We start from the raw sequence: 15,284 nt of genomic DNA, 5'->3' as shown, positions 1-15,284 counted from the left end.
CCGCTACCCTAACCCCATCCACTCCTCTTCCATTTCTGTGTAGAAAAGGTTAGGCCTCCCATGGATATCGACAAAACATGGCGTATCAAGTTGTAGTAAGACTAGGCACCTTGCCTTGTGTTAAGGCTGGTCAAGGCAACCTAGTACTTTTTTAAAGCTTAGAAACTATATCAAAATATTTTTTGAAGACTAAAATTATTATGTCTTTTGAAAACATCTTTAAAGACATAACTGAGTAACAAAGGTGATAACATAGTAGAGACCCCTTTATGGGGCCATGAGTCAATATTAATGGCAACGAATTGTCTATTACTATTAATTCCTCCATTCAGCACATATTTGCTTACTATTTCCTCTACACCAGACTCAAGATATATAAAGGTAAAGAAATCTCTGCTTCCCAGGAGCTTTCTGTTCAATGGAAGAGCTCAGAATTTCAGTTTTGTTGAAGAATGCGTTAGGAATAGTCTCACCCACTCAGTTATTCTGATATAAATACCCTAAATATGTACACAGTATTTTGTGTTTACACTACCCAGTGGCCACATGTGACTATTCAGTTTAGATGAATATGGAATAAAACACTTATCAGTTCTGCAGCACAGTTACAGACTCTGTCCATCATCACAGGCGGTCTTCTGCTGAACCACGCCATTCTAGAGCTAATCAACATGTTAACGACAGGCTCTGCCCCTGTAGAATTTCTTGCTTGTTTCTTTCCTCTCTGTTCACTTATTAAACTTTCATTGCGCGTTTGTTATTTAGGTGGTGGGAATTAGGAACGAAAGCATGATTCTTCCAGTCGGGGGTTCATGGTTTCATGGGAAAACTCAGACAGATAAACATTAGAAGGCTGCAGACTGGGCACTGTGGTAGGATTCATGCAGGAAGTTCCAGTGAGAACACAGAGGAAACAACTTACAATCTCCGGGGATAATGGAAGTCTTCCACAGAAGGTGATGATTGAATTGAAGGATAAGTAAGAGTTACACAGGTGGAGGGAGAAGAATGCTCCAGGCAGGAGGATCAAAGGCATTAGGAAAAGAGACTGGTGTATGCAAGGAAGTCTAGGCACCCTCGTTTGGAGAGAGTTTAAGGAAGGTCTTAAGAGATCAGGCCAGAGAGGTAGGCAAAGGCCACTTTTCAAAGGCCTTAGTTTTGTTTTACTGTGAGGGTGATGGTGAACCGTTAAAAGATGCTAAACTTTGAAATGCCCAAGTAACAATTACATCTGCCGTTAATCACTAGAAGAAGAGGAGAGAGAAACAGCCAGCAGAGCAGACTGGAGCGTGTAGTGATCCAGGCAAGAAACAGTGATGGCTTGAGCTGAAAGAGAGAGATACCTGAGACTCAGGAGAGACTGTAGGGTTGACTGAGTTTTAAAGAAATAAAGGAAAAAATATGAAGCTGCCAGTCAAACTGAGTAGCCTATTATTACAAATGTTCTCTGTGTTGCATGATTTGGGATTGCTCAATCGCTTTCTATCCCTAAAAGATCTTTGAGAAAAAGCCCTGAGCGTTATAAACTGCTGCTTTGTCAGTGTTGGTTCAATTCTTGTGAGAAAACAGACAATAGTGAGAGGCTGAATACTTAATCAGATTCTGGATCAATGGATCAAGTGCCAGGATGCCAAATTTAGCTGTGCAGTCCTGGGCAAGTCATTTTACTTTCAGTTTTTCTGTGCTATAAAACGGAAGAGCTGGGCAGCTTTTAAACTGAGCTGACTGTTGGGGATATTCAAAGTGGGTATCTCTTTGCTTGGAAGATTTTATAAGCAATTTATCATTCATGTGCCCTGTTTGCCAAAGTAAGTTGTTAGAGTGATCAAAGCAGATGGTATATGAGAAGGTGTTTCATGATCTGTAAAATTGCTATACAAATTATGATATTATAATTTTGACACTAAACTCTTGGATTTAATGCCAAACCAATGAACTTTTAGCTATCATGTCTTGAACAGGAATTGAGGGGGAAGAAAAAGATGACAGATTCATTTAAACTTGTGGTGCCAGGAACCTTACCATGTCCCTGTACACTCCAGAAAACTGTCCACACCAGTCTCTTTCCCCGTCCAGATGGTTTTCAGTGTAGAAAAATTCTGAAGCCAGAGATGGTGGCACACACTCGTGATCTCACCTGGGAGGCTGAGGCAGAAGACCCTAAGTTTGAGAATTAAGTATATTACAGTTACAAGCATGATTGAAATTGAGCTGCTTTCTGTCTTATAGATAAAATTAACATGTCTTATAGGAAGACCTTATGTGATCCTAGGTTTGTTTTTGTTTTTGTTTTTTAATTAGAAGATGCTCACTTTACTTTAAGATTTTTACTTTTGGTGTATGTAGAAGTATTTTGTCTGCATGTATGTGTGTGCATCATGTACATACCTGTGCCATGGAGAACAGCAGATGGGGGCTGACCCCTGGAATTGGAGTTAGAGATGGTTGTGAGCCACCATGTGGGTTATCAGAACTGAACCTGGGTCCTCTGCAAGAACAAGTTCTCCTAACCTGTGGGCTAGCTCCTTACCCTCTAGAAGACCCTTATTTTTAACAGGCTGTTACAGTTTTTCTTATCAGTCTTCAATTAAGGTCTAATAGGAGGAGAGACACTCAGTTATCTGGGACATAGTAAGGAGAGGTAGACTTGCCACTGTATGACGCATGCCATTTTTCATTGTTGAAAGTGCCATTGACAGGAGTAAATTAGCTATCAAGTGAAAAGTGGCTACATCTTTTCATTAAGATCTTGTCTTCTGGTGTTAGAGGGCCCAAGAAAGGTGAGTTAATCATCAGGTTCATGTCTTTACCTGGCCCAAGCAGAGAGCCAAGAAGTGTGTGTGTGTGTGTGTGTGTGTGTGTGTGTGTGTTGCGGGGAGTGATGGCGCCTCTTGGTTAATTATGTTCAAAAGGTACATATCAAAGTGATTAAGTGATTTAACACCCATTAATCAGCCAGGTTCATTTGCATTGGGTACACCTGGTTGCTCCGGAGGCTGAGGCAGGAGGATCACTTGAACATACAAATTTGAGCCCAGTCCGGACAATGTATGGAAACACTCTCTAGAAAAAGAAAAAAGAAAAAAAGAAGGTGTAGGCAAGAGAGACAAGGAGAGAGGGGGGGGGGGAGAGAGAAAGAGACAGAGACAAAGAGAGAGAGAGACAGAGAGAGACAGAGACAGAGAGACTCTTGAGTGAGCCATGGTTTGTGGAGAGGCCCTTGTCAACATCAGGCTCCCTCTTGATTGTGACCCTCCCTGTGGGAGTTGATCAGCTGACTTACCAGCTCAAGAAGAACAGAGGAATATTATTAATAAGAGAGAAGAGAGCAAGAGCAAGAAGTGAGGGTTGGTGTTAAACTATAAGAAAGAATGCAGAATATTTAGAAAAGCCAGACAGAATAATCCAGATAATTCTGAACTTTTTTTTTTCCATTTTTCAAGACAAGGTTTCTCTGTGTAGTTTTGGTGCCTGTCCTGGATCTTGCTCTGTAGACCAGGCTGGCCTCGAACTCACAGAGATCCGCCTGGCTCTGCCTCCCAAGTGCTGGGATTAAAGGCGTGTGCCACCACTGCCCAGCAATTCTGAACTTTTTAATGCAAAGAGAAAATAAAAGATTTTAGTGGTGTTCCAGAGAATTATGAAAAAGTTTTGGTAGTGGTGTATTAAAAAAATAAAAGATGAATATGTTCCACAAAGTGCTGAAACACAAAGTGGATACTTGAGTGAAGTTAGTATCTCAAGAGACAGGAACTTACTCTGAATTTTGTAGTCCCCAAAGATGGGAGGCCAGGTAAATTAGGCTGAGTTAAGTTTTCGTTTGTTTTTCAATTATTTGAGTCTTTCTAAACTATCATTTCGTACAAAATCCACTGAACTTAAGACTTGGTTTTTTCGTTCTAAGAACTGCATAGGCAGAATTATACATAGCTTCTAAGTACTGGCTTGGGTAAGTTGCATGTGGAGATTCCACAGTGTGTTAAGAAAACTGAGATAGTAGTGTGTGTGTGCGGGGAGAGTCAGAGACACTTGTGTAAAGATGGTGGAGTTGGGCAGGCGAGGTGACTTGCAGGTAAGGGCAGTTGCTGCACACCTGACAACCTGAGTTCCATTCCCAGGACCCACATGGTGTAAGGAAGGAGAGGATGGACTCTGGAAGGTGTCCTCTGACCTCAACATGGAGGCCATGGCATGTGTGTGTGAACACATGCACATGAACATGCAAATTTTTTTTTTTTTTTTTTTTTTTTTAATGATGGAGATGGAGACATAGATCCAGTAGTTAAGAGCACTGGCTGCTCTTCAGGAGGACCTGGGTTCAGGTGCCAGCACCCACATGGTGGCTCACAACTGTCTGTAACTCGAGTTCCAGGGGATCTGACACCTTCTTCTGGTCTCAGTGGGCATCAGGCACACGCATGGTGCATAGACCTACATTCATGCAAAATTCCCATACACATAAATAAATTTCTAAAAAATTGAAATGGTAGAGTCTTGGATCTGGGAGACAGTTCAGTAGAGAAAGTGTTAGCACAAGAATCTAAATTTAAATCTCCATTTCCACAAAAAAGCCAGGCCTGGCAGCAAGTTCGTGTAATCCTCAAGCTAGACATAAATTGATGGGAGGATCCTGGGACTTGCTGGTCAACCATTCTTGACAGATTGATGGTCTCCAGTCTCACCAGAGACCCTGTCTCAGAAATAAAGTGTGGCATGATTAAAGAAAATGGTTGACATTGATCACCATGGGCACACACATGCACACCAACTTACACTCATATAGTAAACACACACACATACACACACACACACACACACACACAGAGTAAAGTCTTTTTATAGACTGATCATCTTTCATTTAAAACAAAGGAGACTTGAAATGCTTTTCTTTGGTACTGGAATTGAACTCAGGGCCTGGTGCTTGCTGTGCCAACACTCTGCCACTGAGCTGTGTTAGCCCCCCTCTCCCTTTTTTAATTTAATTTGAGACAGGGTCTCCCTAGGTTGTCCACGATGACTTTGAACTCAGGCCTTGGATTGTCTTCTCTTCTCCTGCTTTTGCTGCCTAAGCAGCTGGGGTTGCAGACCTGACCCACCAGGCCTGGCTGTTAGGATTAAAATTCTTAAAGTACAAAAATTGCTGGGCGGTGGTGGCGCACGCCTTTAATCCCAGCACTTGGGAGGCAGAGGCAGGCGGATCTCTGTGAGTTCGAGGCCAGCCTGGTCTCCAAAGTGAGTTCCAGGAAAGGCACAAAGCTACACAGAGAAACCCTGTCTCGAAAAAACAAAAAAACAAAAACAAACAAAAATTATTGAAAAGTGTCTTATTTTAAAAAAAAATTTTTAATCTTGTTTTAAGATATTCTTTCATGCCAGGTGGTGGTGACACACACCTTTAATCCCAGCACTCAGGAGGCAGAGACAGGTGGATCTCTGTGAATTTGAGGACAGCCTGGCCTACAGAGCAAGTTCCAGGACAGCCAAGGCTGTTACATAGTGAAACCCTATCTTTAAAAAAAAAAGAAATCTTTTGTTTAGAAGACAAAAATTCCTTTATGAACAACAACAACAACAACAAAAAATGACTAAGTGACATGAGCAGGTGTTCTTGAATTCATTCTGACTTTGTTACTTAAATTTTTACCTGTGGTCTGCATGTACAGCTCGCCTCTTACCTGGCTATCTGCCTCTCATTACTGTTAGCTAGACGTGACGTTTATAGCACATGCTGTGGAACTAAGCAGACTTTTTGAGCGTCGTTGACAACCATGGAATCGGTAGTTTGGAAGTGCTTCTGTGATCGTTCCCCTAAGGCCAGAAGAGGCAGACAGCTTCACTTGGATTGAAGTACATTACTACTCCTGAACTTGTGTAGGACAACCCTTCTACGTGTATTATGATTAAAGGTTACAGATTAAGTGACAGTTTAGAAGTTTTATACTACTAAAATATTTGTGGTGATGGGTACAGAGAGCATATTTAATAGAAATTGGAGGTCGTCCAGGACTGCTTCAGAGAGAAACCCTGTCTCGAAAAACCAAAAGAAAAAAAAAGAAAAAAAAAAAACAGAAAAGAAAAGAAATTGAAGGTTGTAAGTGGTCTTTGTTTGAAATGATTGTGTATAAATGTTACAATACATTTGTAATACATAGAAATGTAGCAGTTAAAGTCTTGTATATTTTTCGGTATTTTTCTAATTCCCTTTTATTTTCTAAATTTTTAAAATAGTGTTTGCCAGCTCTGAGCCTGTGCCGGGATTTCAAGGGGACACCCTCCAACTGGCATTCATTGACCTCAGACAAGTAAGATGTAATGATGCTTTCCACTTACTGTTCTCTCTTGCCTCGTTAGTTTATTCTTAATGGTACCAGAATGCTTTAGAAATGCCTTTTTTGATTGCTGTGTATTTGGCACATCTCTGAACTTGTGTTCATATAGTGTCTCAACTTTATGGAGCAGTCCCATAATGAGAATTTAATTTATTCACTGCTTGCAAGTATTTTTATTAATTTTTGTGGTCTTATATAAAAATCAGTAGTAGTAACATTGTTAGAACTCAAGTTAAATGTTTATTAATTATTACTAGAAAATCACCTCTTGTTTAGAATTGTATTAATAGTAATTTTTTATAAATTTTTGTATGCCTCCAGAAAAAGGGATAAAACTAGGTTTTAAAAAATCATTATTCATTCTTATATATTATCTTTGGTAAGAATGTTCTAAGTTTAGTAACAAATATGAACTCTTTTTCTGCCTTTTATTCACTTTTCAATTTTGACATTTCTGCTCTGTTGTATTCTTTATTTTCTTTCTTTTTTCCCGGTCTCCTATTTTTTCTTCTTAGTCCTTCCTTCCTCTTTCGTCTCCTTTTTCTTTTTCTTTCTTAATCCTAGGATTAAGGGGCTTAGTAAAGCTGGGGCGTCGGAGGGTGTGGAGGCAGTGGAGGCAGTGGAGGACCATCCCTTAGAGGGTTCAGGAGTCGAGATTGACAGCAGCAGTGACTGCTGTCCTTGGCAAGAAACCATATGGGGACAGGATTAAAACAAAGGCGCAGTGATCAGTCTGTTAATGATGCTCATTCCCCTGGGGGATGGAGATGACCCGCAGAGAAACTCCACCCTTGTTCTGAGGAGAACCTTACCACACTGATGTCTGCAGTAGGATCACTTTGAGCCTTTAAGGAACTCTGATTTCAATAAATGTTTGGGATTAGAGCTGTTTTTTGCTGTTCATGTACCCCCAAAGTGGAGTAAGTACTTAGTGGCACCCATGTATTCATTATTCAGTGAGAAAGTGTGATTGAAGTAGATACAAAATACTACAAGGTAATTTCATTCTGTGGAGTTTCAATGTCCTTTGGAGAAGACTGGAATCCATGAGTAAGACCATGAGTCCTGTGGAAATGAGTGCTATTTCAAGTCAGGTTCACAAGGACGCTGAGAAAGCACTTTCTGTAAAGCACTAACTTTTTCTGCATACAATCAATATTTAGTATGATGCCAACAAGGACCGACTTCTAGGTGATGTGGATCTCTAGCCAGCTAGCTGTGCTAAGTTGAGAAGGGCAGCCGAAAACCAGGAAGTCTGACTCTGCTTTGCTTCTGTGTGCTGGAAGAGATTCTCTGGCAGTAGGTCCTTTCAGAGGACTTGTGTTTGTTGCATTTGTTCTTAGAGGAAGATGATCTAATATGGAAAGCTGAGACTGTAGCAAGTTGAAAACAGGTTTCATGGAGTGTTCGTTTCTCAGGCAGTCAGTATGACCATTTAGTAATGTAATGTTCTCCAGCCCAGAGACATGACTTGAGGGTAAGCCATGTAAGTCATCTGTGCACAGAGAGTTTCTGTTTCATCCGAGTTTAGATGGTGCTAACTAGTTTCTACATTAACTAGTTGGCAATCTGTAGGATTATGAATAAGACCACATAGTTTAGGAACTGAAGATGTGTTGTCCCTAAGGGGATGAGTACATCTCTCAGCTGATAGAGCATGTCCTAGCACACCTGCGAGCCGGGCGGTGGTGGCGCACGCCTTTAATCCCAGCACTTGGGAGGCAGAGCCAGGCGGATCTCTGTGAGTTCGAGGCCAGCCTGGGCTACCAAGTGAGTTCCAGGAAAGGCGCAAAGCTACACAGAGAAACCCTGTCTCGAAAAACCAAAAAAAAAAAAAAAAAAAAAAAGAAACAAACAAACAACCAAAACCAGGCAAGGGAGTGAGGTGATACACTCTGGTAATCTTAGCTAGAGCCTGGCTCAACAACCCTCTCCAAACAAAAACCATTGCTAACAAAAACAGGCCTCTCTTGTTACATTGCCCTTTGCGTTGTGTTAAGCAAACTTTGCTTTCTGCTTAAAAATGTTTTTTAGTTTGTGTCGATATGTTTGACTCCAGTTACCTTCTTCTTTCACAGAGTCTGAGACAGCATAGATGGCCACTTTATAAACTAGGTGGTGGACGCCTTTAATCCTAGCACTTGGGAGGCAGAGGCAGGCAGATCTCTGAGTTTGAGACCAGCCTGGTCTGCAGAACTACAAAGCTAGTTCTAAGACAGCCAGCACTGCACAGAAAAACCCTGTCTCTTGGAGAAAGAAAAAAGATGGCTGCTTTGTAAGGCATATATCTCCCTAGGGGACTGTGTTATTAAAACACACTTATAAATATTAACATCTTGAGTCATGATTGAATCTACTTTTTAAATATGTGCACTTAGAAGACATTAAGGTCCTCGTTGACTTCCCCTTTTAAATGTAAGCTGTTTGAGAAACTTTCAAGTGGATTTTAGACACTGTCTGTGAAAATGCATAGTTATGAAACCTATATGTATAGTGAATTGCTAAAGTGCCCCCTGGACAGTGATAGCTGTGGAAGCGTTGCACACCACTGTATCACATGGAGAAGAACACTCTGATCAACTGGTTTATTGTGTTAATTTTTTTCTAGTCTTAAAAGGGACTTAAATTTTGTTCTCTTAATGTTAAAATTTAGTGATTTACCATCCCTAGACTTTTATACTCTAAAATGAAAAGAAACAACTAATTTTTGCTTTTGGCTGCTGTATCACTTTGGCCATAAGTTCAATTTTATGAATTTAGTGGTTTAGAGTTAATTAATTAAAAAGTAGCTATATTTCACTGCATTTGCTTTTAAAATTAACTTGCGGTCATATTATGAAATATACACTATGAGAGTAGGCCAAAAAAACCCCAAAGTTGATCTTGAAAAACGAACGTCTTGCATGGTTCATTTTGTCTAAGGTTATTGATTACTTCAATACAGATGCCTTAAAGTGTTGGTAGTGCTTTTACAGCGGACTTCATAAAGAGGTATTCTAGTGTCTAATTTTTGTGAGGGCTTTCTCGCCGAGCATAGAGGCCTGCCGGCGCCTTTGTTTACATTGCAGTTGAGTTTCTGCACTTTTCCTTCTTTTTCCCTCTGGTCTGTGATCCGTTTCAGTCTTAATAGGGTGGCTGACAGTTCTTTTCAAGTGGACTTAGAAAGGCAAGTCGTTCTTTTCATAGTATATATAAGGGGTCGTGCTTCTGGTTTTTAGTTTGAATTTGATACTGCTTCATGAGTTGCTGGGTATGAAAGATTAGGAAGTAGGTCCAATGGTCAGATCTTACCTGCCCACCCGGACTTTGCCCTGAGGTCAAACTCCTGATATTTGCTGCACTGAATGGAGGAGTTGATGACAAGTATGAGTTGATACAAAAGGAAAGTTAGAACCATATCAAAGCTGAAGGCAAGAGAACTGGGACTCAATAAGAGACTGTAGTTAAAAGATAGATCATCAGGACTGCCCTCCTCCAAGAAAAGGAAATAGCTGACCTGTGAGTGAAAAGACTTTATCATCCTGCCAATCACAGACTTGCTAATGGAAGCCAGTTATCTCAACAACATCTTAAGACCTGCTAGCCCAACAGACAGTGTGGAGGATTAGGGGCCCTGGTGCTGGGGGTGGGGTGGGGTGCTGCCCCGTCAATTTAAACAGGCCATTTAAACACAATTTGTACATGTGAAGTTTTCTTACAAATAAAAGTTGTCATCTTCCTGTAGGACATTAAGTCACAAAACGATGACATTTTATATACTTATAGGTATTTTTTTTTTTTATTCAAAGGCCATTTTTTAAAAAAATTAACTTAATGATTCTTTTGACAATACACAAAAATCTTACAGTTTGAAAGCCATTTTACTTAAGATTGTGTGTCTAATATATAGTACTCAGAGGCAACCCCTTCCTAATACAGTAGCAATATTTCACTAAATATCACTGGAAAATGAAATACCACATACAAGTGCATTTTCTGAGTAGCTAAGATTGTATTTGAACCACAAAAACTTTAAAATTTTTCCATTTTGATGAAGTTTAAAGTGTCCGGCCTGTATAGCTTCTGAGCATGATTCGTCAGTTGACCTTCCCTGGCTTCCCTGATGATGGCATTAAATCTTCTTTCTGGCTTTGGGGTGAGTTACTTTGGCTGGGAAGATACTGCTTCACTGGATGTTTTGATTCTCCTTTGGATAATATGTAGAGTTTTAAATTGACTTAACGGTCGAGTAGTAAGGTGGGATTGTAGCTAACAGAACAACCTCTTGACTCCAAAAATGGTGGCTGAAGTTTTCTCCTCACCCTTGAGTGGTATTTCCTGAAGTATCTTTCTGGGAACCTTGATTTCTTATGATGAAAAATGTTTCTTTGAAAAAAAGTTTCCAAGCTGGGAGTAGAACTCAGTTGTGGAACATTTGCCTAGGATGAGTGAGGCCCTGGGCCTCCCTAGGAAAGAGAAAGATTTCCAACCCGTATAAGCTCAAGAGGCACAAGAAATACTTTATTTTTTTATTTAATCTTTCAGAGACTAAAAGATTCTAACTCGGTACATTAGAATTTTAAAGATAAAAATTCTGCAGTAGCCTAGCATTTTCTAAGCACTCCATAGAACTTTTGCCTTGCTCATTTTGGGATGTTTTACATAAAACATCTGTCTGAAATGCTGTCTTTAGGACGACTCTATAGATGTCTATCTCTGATTGGGGCCAACATATTTTTAAACTAAGGACTTTGACCAAAACATGAGTTAGATTTATTGTTACAAAAAGCTAGACAAGTTACTAAGATGACAAAGAAAACAAAATCCACAGGCTCTGAGAACTTGAGAGGCCCCAGAATAATACAGGCTATTGCCGTTGTTTGTGGTTGCCCACCGCAGCTGGATGGTAAGACCTTGTTGCTGAATGTGCAGCACCACATTCTTCAGTGGCAAGACAGAGAAATCAAGCTGGAACTGAGCCGGAAGCTTCATCCCTGTTGGCCATCTTCATAGTATCTGAAGGTGCTGTGCCTGTGGGCTGTTGGGAGAGAAAACTTCTCAACTGTTTGCCCTAGCTGTGGACCCTGTGAGCCGTAGGTCTAACCTTCCAGGCAAGATATGCCCACTAGTGCAATAGTAGCAAGACCTTTAGGGATGTAACTAACCACTCTCTTTTTTTTTAATGACTTATTTTTATTTTTATTCTGTGTGTCTGTGTAAGAATGTCAGATTCCATGGAATTGGAGGTGCAGATAGTTATGAGCTGCTGTTTGGGTGCTGGGAATTGAACCTGGGTCTTCTGGAAGAGCATCCAGTGCTCTTAACTTCTGAGCCTTCTCTCCAGCCCTCACTAACCACCTTCTGATTGGAATTTTGGCTGCTCTTCCAGAGGACCTGGGTTCAGTTCCCAGCATCTACATGGCAGTGCACAACCATCTGTAACTCTAGTTTCAAAGGTCCGATGCCCTCTTCTGGCCTCTGTGGGTAGCTAAAGGTTGTGTTTTAATCACAGAAACTTTAATAATTTGCCGTTTTGATGGAAAAGTTAAAAATTTCCAGACTGTATGGCTTCTGAACATAATTCTCACAGTAAATTGAACATCCTTGGCTTATCCCTATGTGTTAGAAGAGGGCATTGGCTGCAACTTATTATTATTATTATTATTATTATTATTATATTATTATTATTTTAAAACATTTCATTATTATCATCAAGTATGTGATTCTTCACTATTAGTCGGATATTTCCTTCTCCAAATACATGCTAGGCCACAGCAAGTATGATTTTTCTTTATCTCTTCTAGGCTTAGGTCCTGTTTTCAAATACTTGATTTGGGACAACATGAGAAAAGGACTGGCCATTCCTTTAAACTATATGTAGAGATTTCAGAGAGAACACGAACTGTGCCAACTATGTTTGGATCTCTTAGCATCTTTCTTTTTATTATTACTAGTGTCAGTATTGGTGTTTTGCCTGCATGTATGTCTGTGCACCACATGTGTGCCTGGTGCCCACGGAGGCCAGGAGAGGGCATTGGCCCCCTGAAACTGAACTTAAAATGGTTGTGAGATGCTGTGCAGGTGTTGGGAATGGAACCCAGGTCCTCTGGAAGAGCAGTCAATGCTTTTAACCTCTGAGCCATCTCACCAGACTTTAACGACATCTTTTCAAATGTATGCTGTTAAGTTGTCTTAGTTAAGGGTTCTGTTACTGCGATAAGGCACCATGACCCAAAGGCAACTTAAGGAGGAAAGGATTTATTTCACTTACACTTCCATATCACAGCCCATCATTGAAGAAAGTCAGAGAAGGAATTCAGAAGAGGGCAGGAAGCTGATAGAGAAGTGATGGAGAAACACTACATAGGGCTTGCTGCTCATGGCATCTTCAGCCTGCTTTCTTATAGCACCCAGGATCAGCAGCCCAGGGGTGGCAACACCTCCAGTAAGCTCGGCCCTCCTATATCAGTCATCAGTCAAGAAAATGCACCCAGACTTGCCCATCTGATGGGGGCATTTTCTCAGCTGAGGTTCTCAATCCTACAATGACTCTAGCTTGTATCAAGTTTCACAAATCTATGTGGCACATAAGTATGTATATGTAGATGTAACCAACCGTCTTATTAAATAAGAAACACAGAGCCGATTCAGAGAAGAAAGCCAAGAGGTCAGAACTAAGAGTCTTACCCTTCCTGCTTCAGCTATCCTGCTTCAGCCAAGAGAGCTCTCCGAAAAAGAGGCCTACTTCCTGTGTGTACGTCTTTAAATACTCTAGATGTTCTGCCTTCTCATTGGTTGTAAACTAAACACGTGACTGCCTTGTCATTGCCTGTATGTACCGCCCTCCAGGTCCTTAAAGGCGTGCGCCACCACCGCCACGCACTTGCTATGGCTCTATAACTCTGACCCCCAGGCAACTTTATTTATTAACATACAATTAAAATCACATTTCAGTACAAGTAAAATACCACCACATGTATATGTTCAGGAAAATCATGGTTCTACTGCTGGCTTTTCACAAAGTGATGTTTTCTGTAACACTCAGGTCTTGAGTGAAGACGTGACCCCTGTACCTCACTCACTATGCATCTGGCCAGTCACGGCCCTCTCAGACCACTGTCATTTCCGATGCTGTGACTCTAGCCTGATTTGGGGCTTTGTATGCATTACACTGTGCAGTGTAACTTTGTGATTTTGCCTTCTTTCCTTCCATGTTGTGTTTGTGTGGTGTATGCGTGTTATGTGTATTCATTCTTTGCTGTTTAGTTTATCCCTGTGCAAATATAGCTACCAGTTCATACATTCTATTATTGGCAGACACAGGAATTGATTTGATACATACATTTATTGTATGCCGTGTAGTGAACATATGCATACATTTCTGTGCAGGCGTTTGTCTAGGAATTACTGAGCCAGGGAGTGTATATATGTAAACAGTTTCAGTAGAGACTGTGGAGCGGTTTTCTTAAGCACCTGTGCTAGTTTGTATTTCAGCCAGCAGCATACAGAAGTTGCTCACTTGTTCATCATCACTTGATATTGTCTGCTTCTTCCTTTTTAACCACTCCCAGGATTGGACAGTTACACCACCAGATTCTTCTCAAACTCTTCCATAAAACAGGAAGAGGAAGAATAGGACCAAACTCAATTCTGTGAAGTCAGCATTGTTCTGATACTGTGCTGCCTAGTTTTATGTCAGCTTGACACAAGCTGGAGTCATCTGAGAGGAGGGAACCTCAAATGAGAAAATGCTTCCATAAGATTGGGCTGCAGACAAGCCTACAGGGCATTTTCTTAATTTGTAATTAATATGGGAGGCCCCAGCCCACTGTAGGTGGTTCCACCCCTGGGCTGGTCCTGGGTTCTGTAAGAAAGCAGGCTGAACAAGCCATGAAAAGCAAGCCACTAAGCAGCACCGCCCCCATGGCCTCTGCATCAGCTCTGCCACCAAGTTCCTGTCTTGTTTGAGTTCCTGCCTCGACTGCCTTCAGTGATGAGCTGTGATAGGGAAATATAAGCAAAATAAATGCTTTCCTCCCCAAGTTGCTTTTGGTTACAGTGTTTCATCGTAGCAATAAAAACTGTAAAACAGTACCAAACTTAGATGAAGACATAATAAGGAAACTGTAAACCACTTTCTGATAAACATAGATGCAAAAATTCCCAGTAAAATGTTGGAAATCGAATTTAAAAACATATTAAGATGATCATACCCGTGACAAGATAGTTTCCTTCCAGGGATGCAAGATTGGTCCACCATCTACCAATGTGTAATAGAGCACATAAATAGACTCAAGGGCAGAAAGCACATGGCATCTCAATTATTAAAGAAAAATCCTTCAGCGAAGTTCAGCAGCCTTTCGTGATAAAAACCCTAATAAACTAGGAATAGAAGGAACATACCTGAGCATAGTAAAGGCTATATATGACAAACTGACAACCAGCCTTCCACTGAGTGGGGGGACTGGGTATCTGTATTTCCCCTAAAATCTGGATGGAAACAGGATGTCTACTCTTTCTACTCATTCAATCTGGTTTTTGGAGTTTTAGCCAGAGTGATAAGACAAGAGGAAGAAATAAAGGGAAGAAAGCAAATTATCTTGTTTGCAGATGACATTATTCTATACTCAAAAGACACTAAAATCTCCATCAGAAAACTAGTAAACCTGATAAATACTTCAGAAAAGTAGCAGAGTATAAAGTTGACATACAGAAGTCAATAGCATTTTAGTAGCTTTTCTGTATCCCAATAGTGAGCTTGCCAGACAATAAATCAGAAGAAAGGAGAGGGGGGAGGGCGGGAGAGACAAACCCACACACCTCAGGAATAAATTTAACTAAAGAGGTGACACTTCTGCAGTGAGAATATTATATACTGAAGAAAGAAATCGAAGAAGACATAGAAAGACCTTGCATACTCATGGATAGGCAGAATTGATTTTGTGAAAATATTACCAAAAATGATCTATACATTCA

General features: G+C 40.6%; 1 protein-coding gene across 1 annotated transcript in view; it reads left to right on the top strand.

Moving 5' to 3' along the window:
- The window catches only part of Exoc6 (exocyst complex component 6), a 139,431-nt gene that overhangs the window by 101,382 nt on the left and 22,765 nt on the right, over nt 1-15,284 (top strand). Inside the window, exon 19 of the mRNA XM_059253754.1 lies at nt 6,229-6,302. Within this exon, the coding sequence (XP_059109737.1) occupies nt 6,229-6,302 (74 nt within the window). The remainder of the gene's footprint in view (nt 1-6,228; nt 6,303-15,284) is intronic.

This window comes from Peromyscus eremicus, chromosome 1 (genome assembly GCF_949786415.1).
Source record: "Peromyscus eremicus chromosome 1, PerEre_H2_v1, whole genome shotgun sequence".
In the NCBI taxonomy this organism is placed as follows: Eukaryota; Metazoa; Chordata; class Mammalia; order Rodentia; family Cricetidae; genus Peromyscus; species Peromyscus eremicus.
The sequence above is the reverse complement of the archived record's forward strand: the minus strand, read 5'-3'. Positions and strand labels throughout refer to the sequence as shown.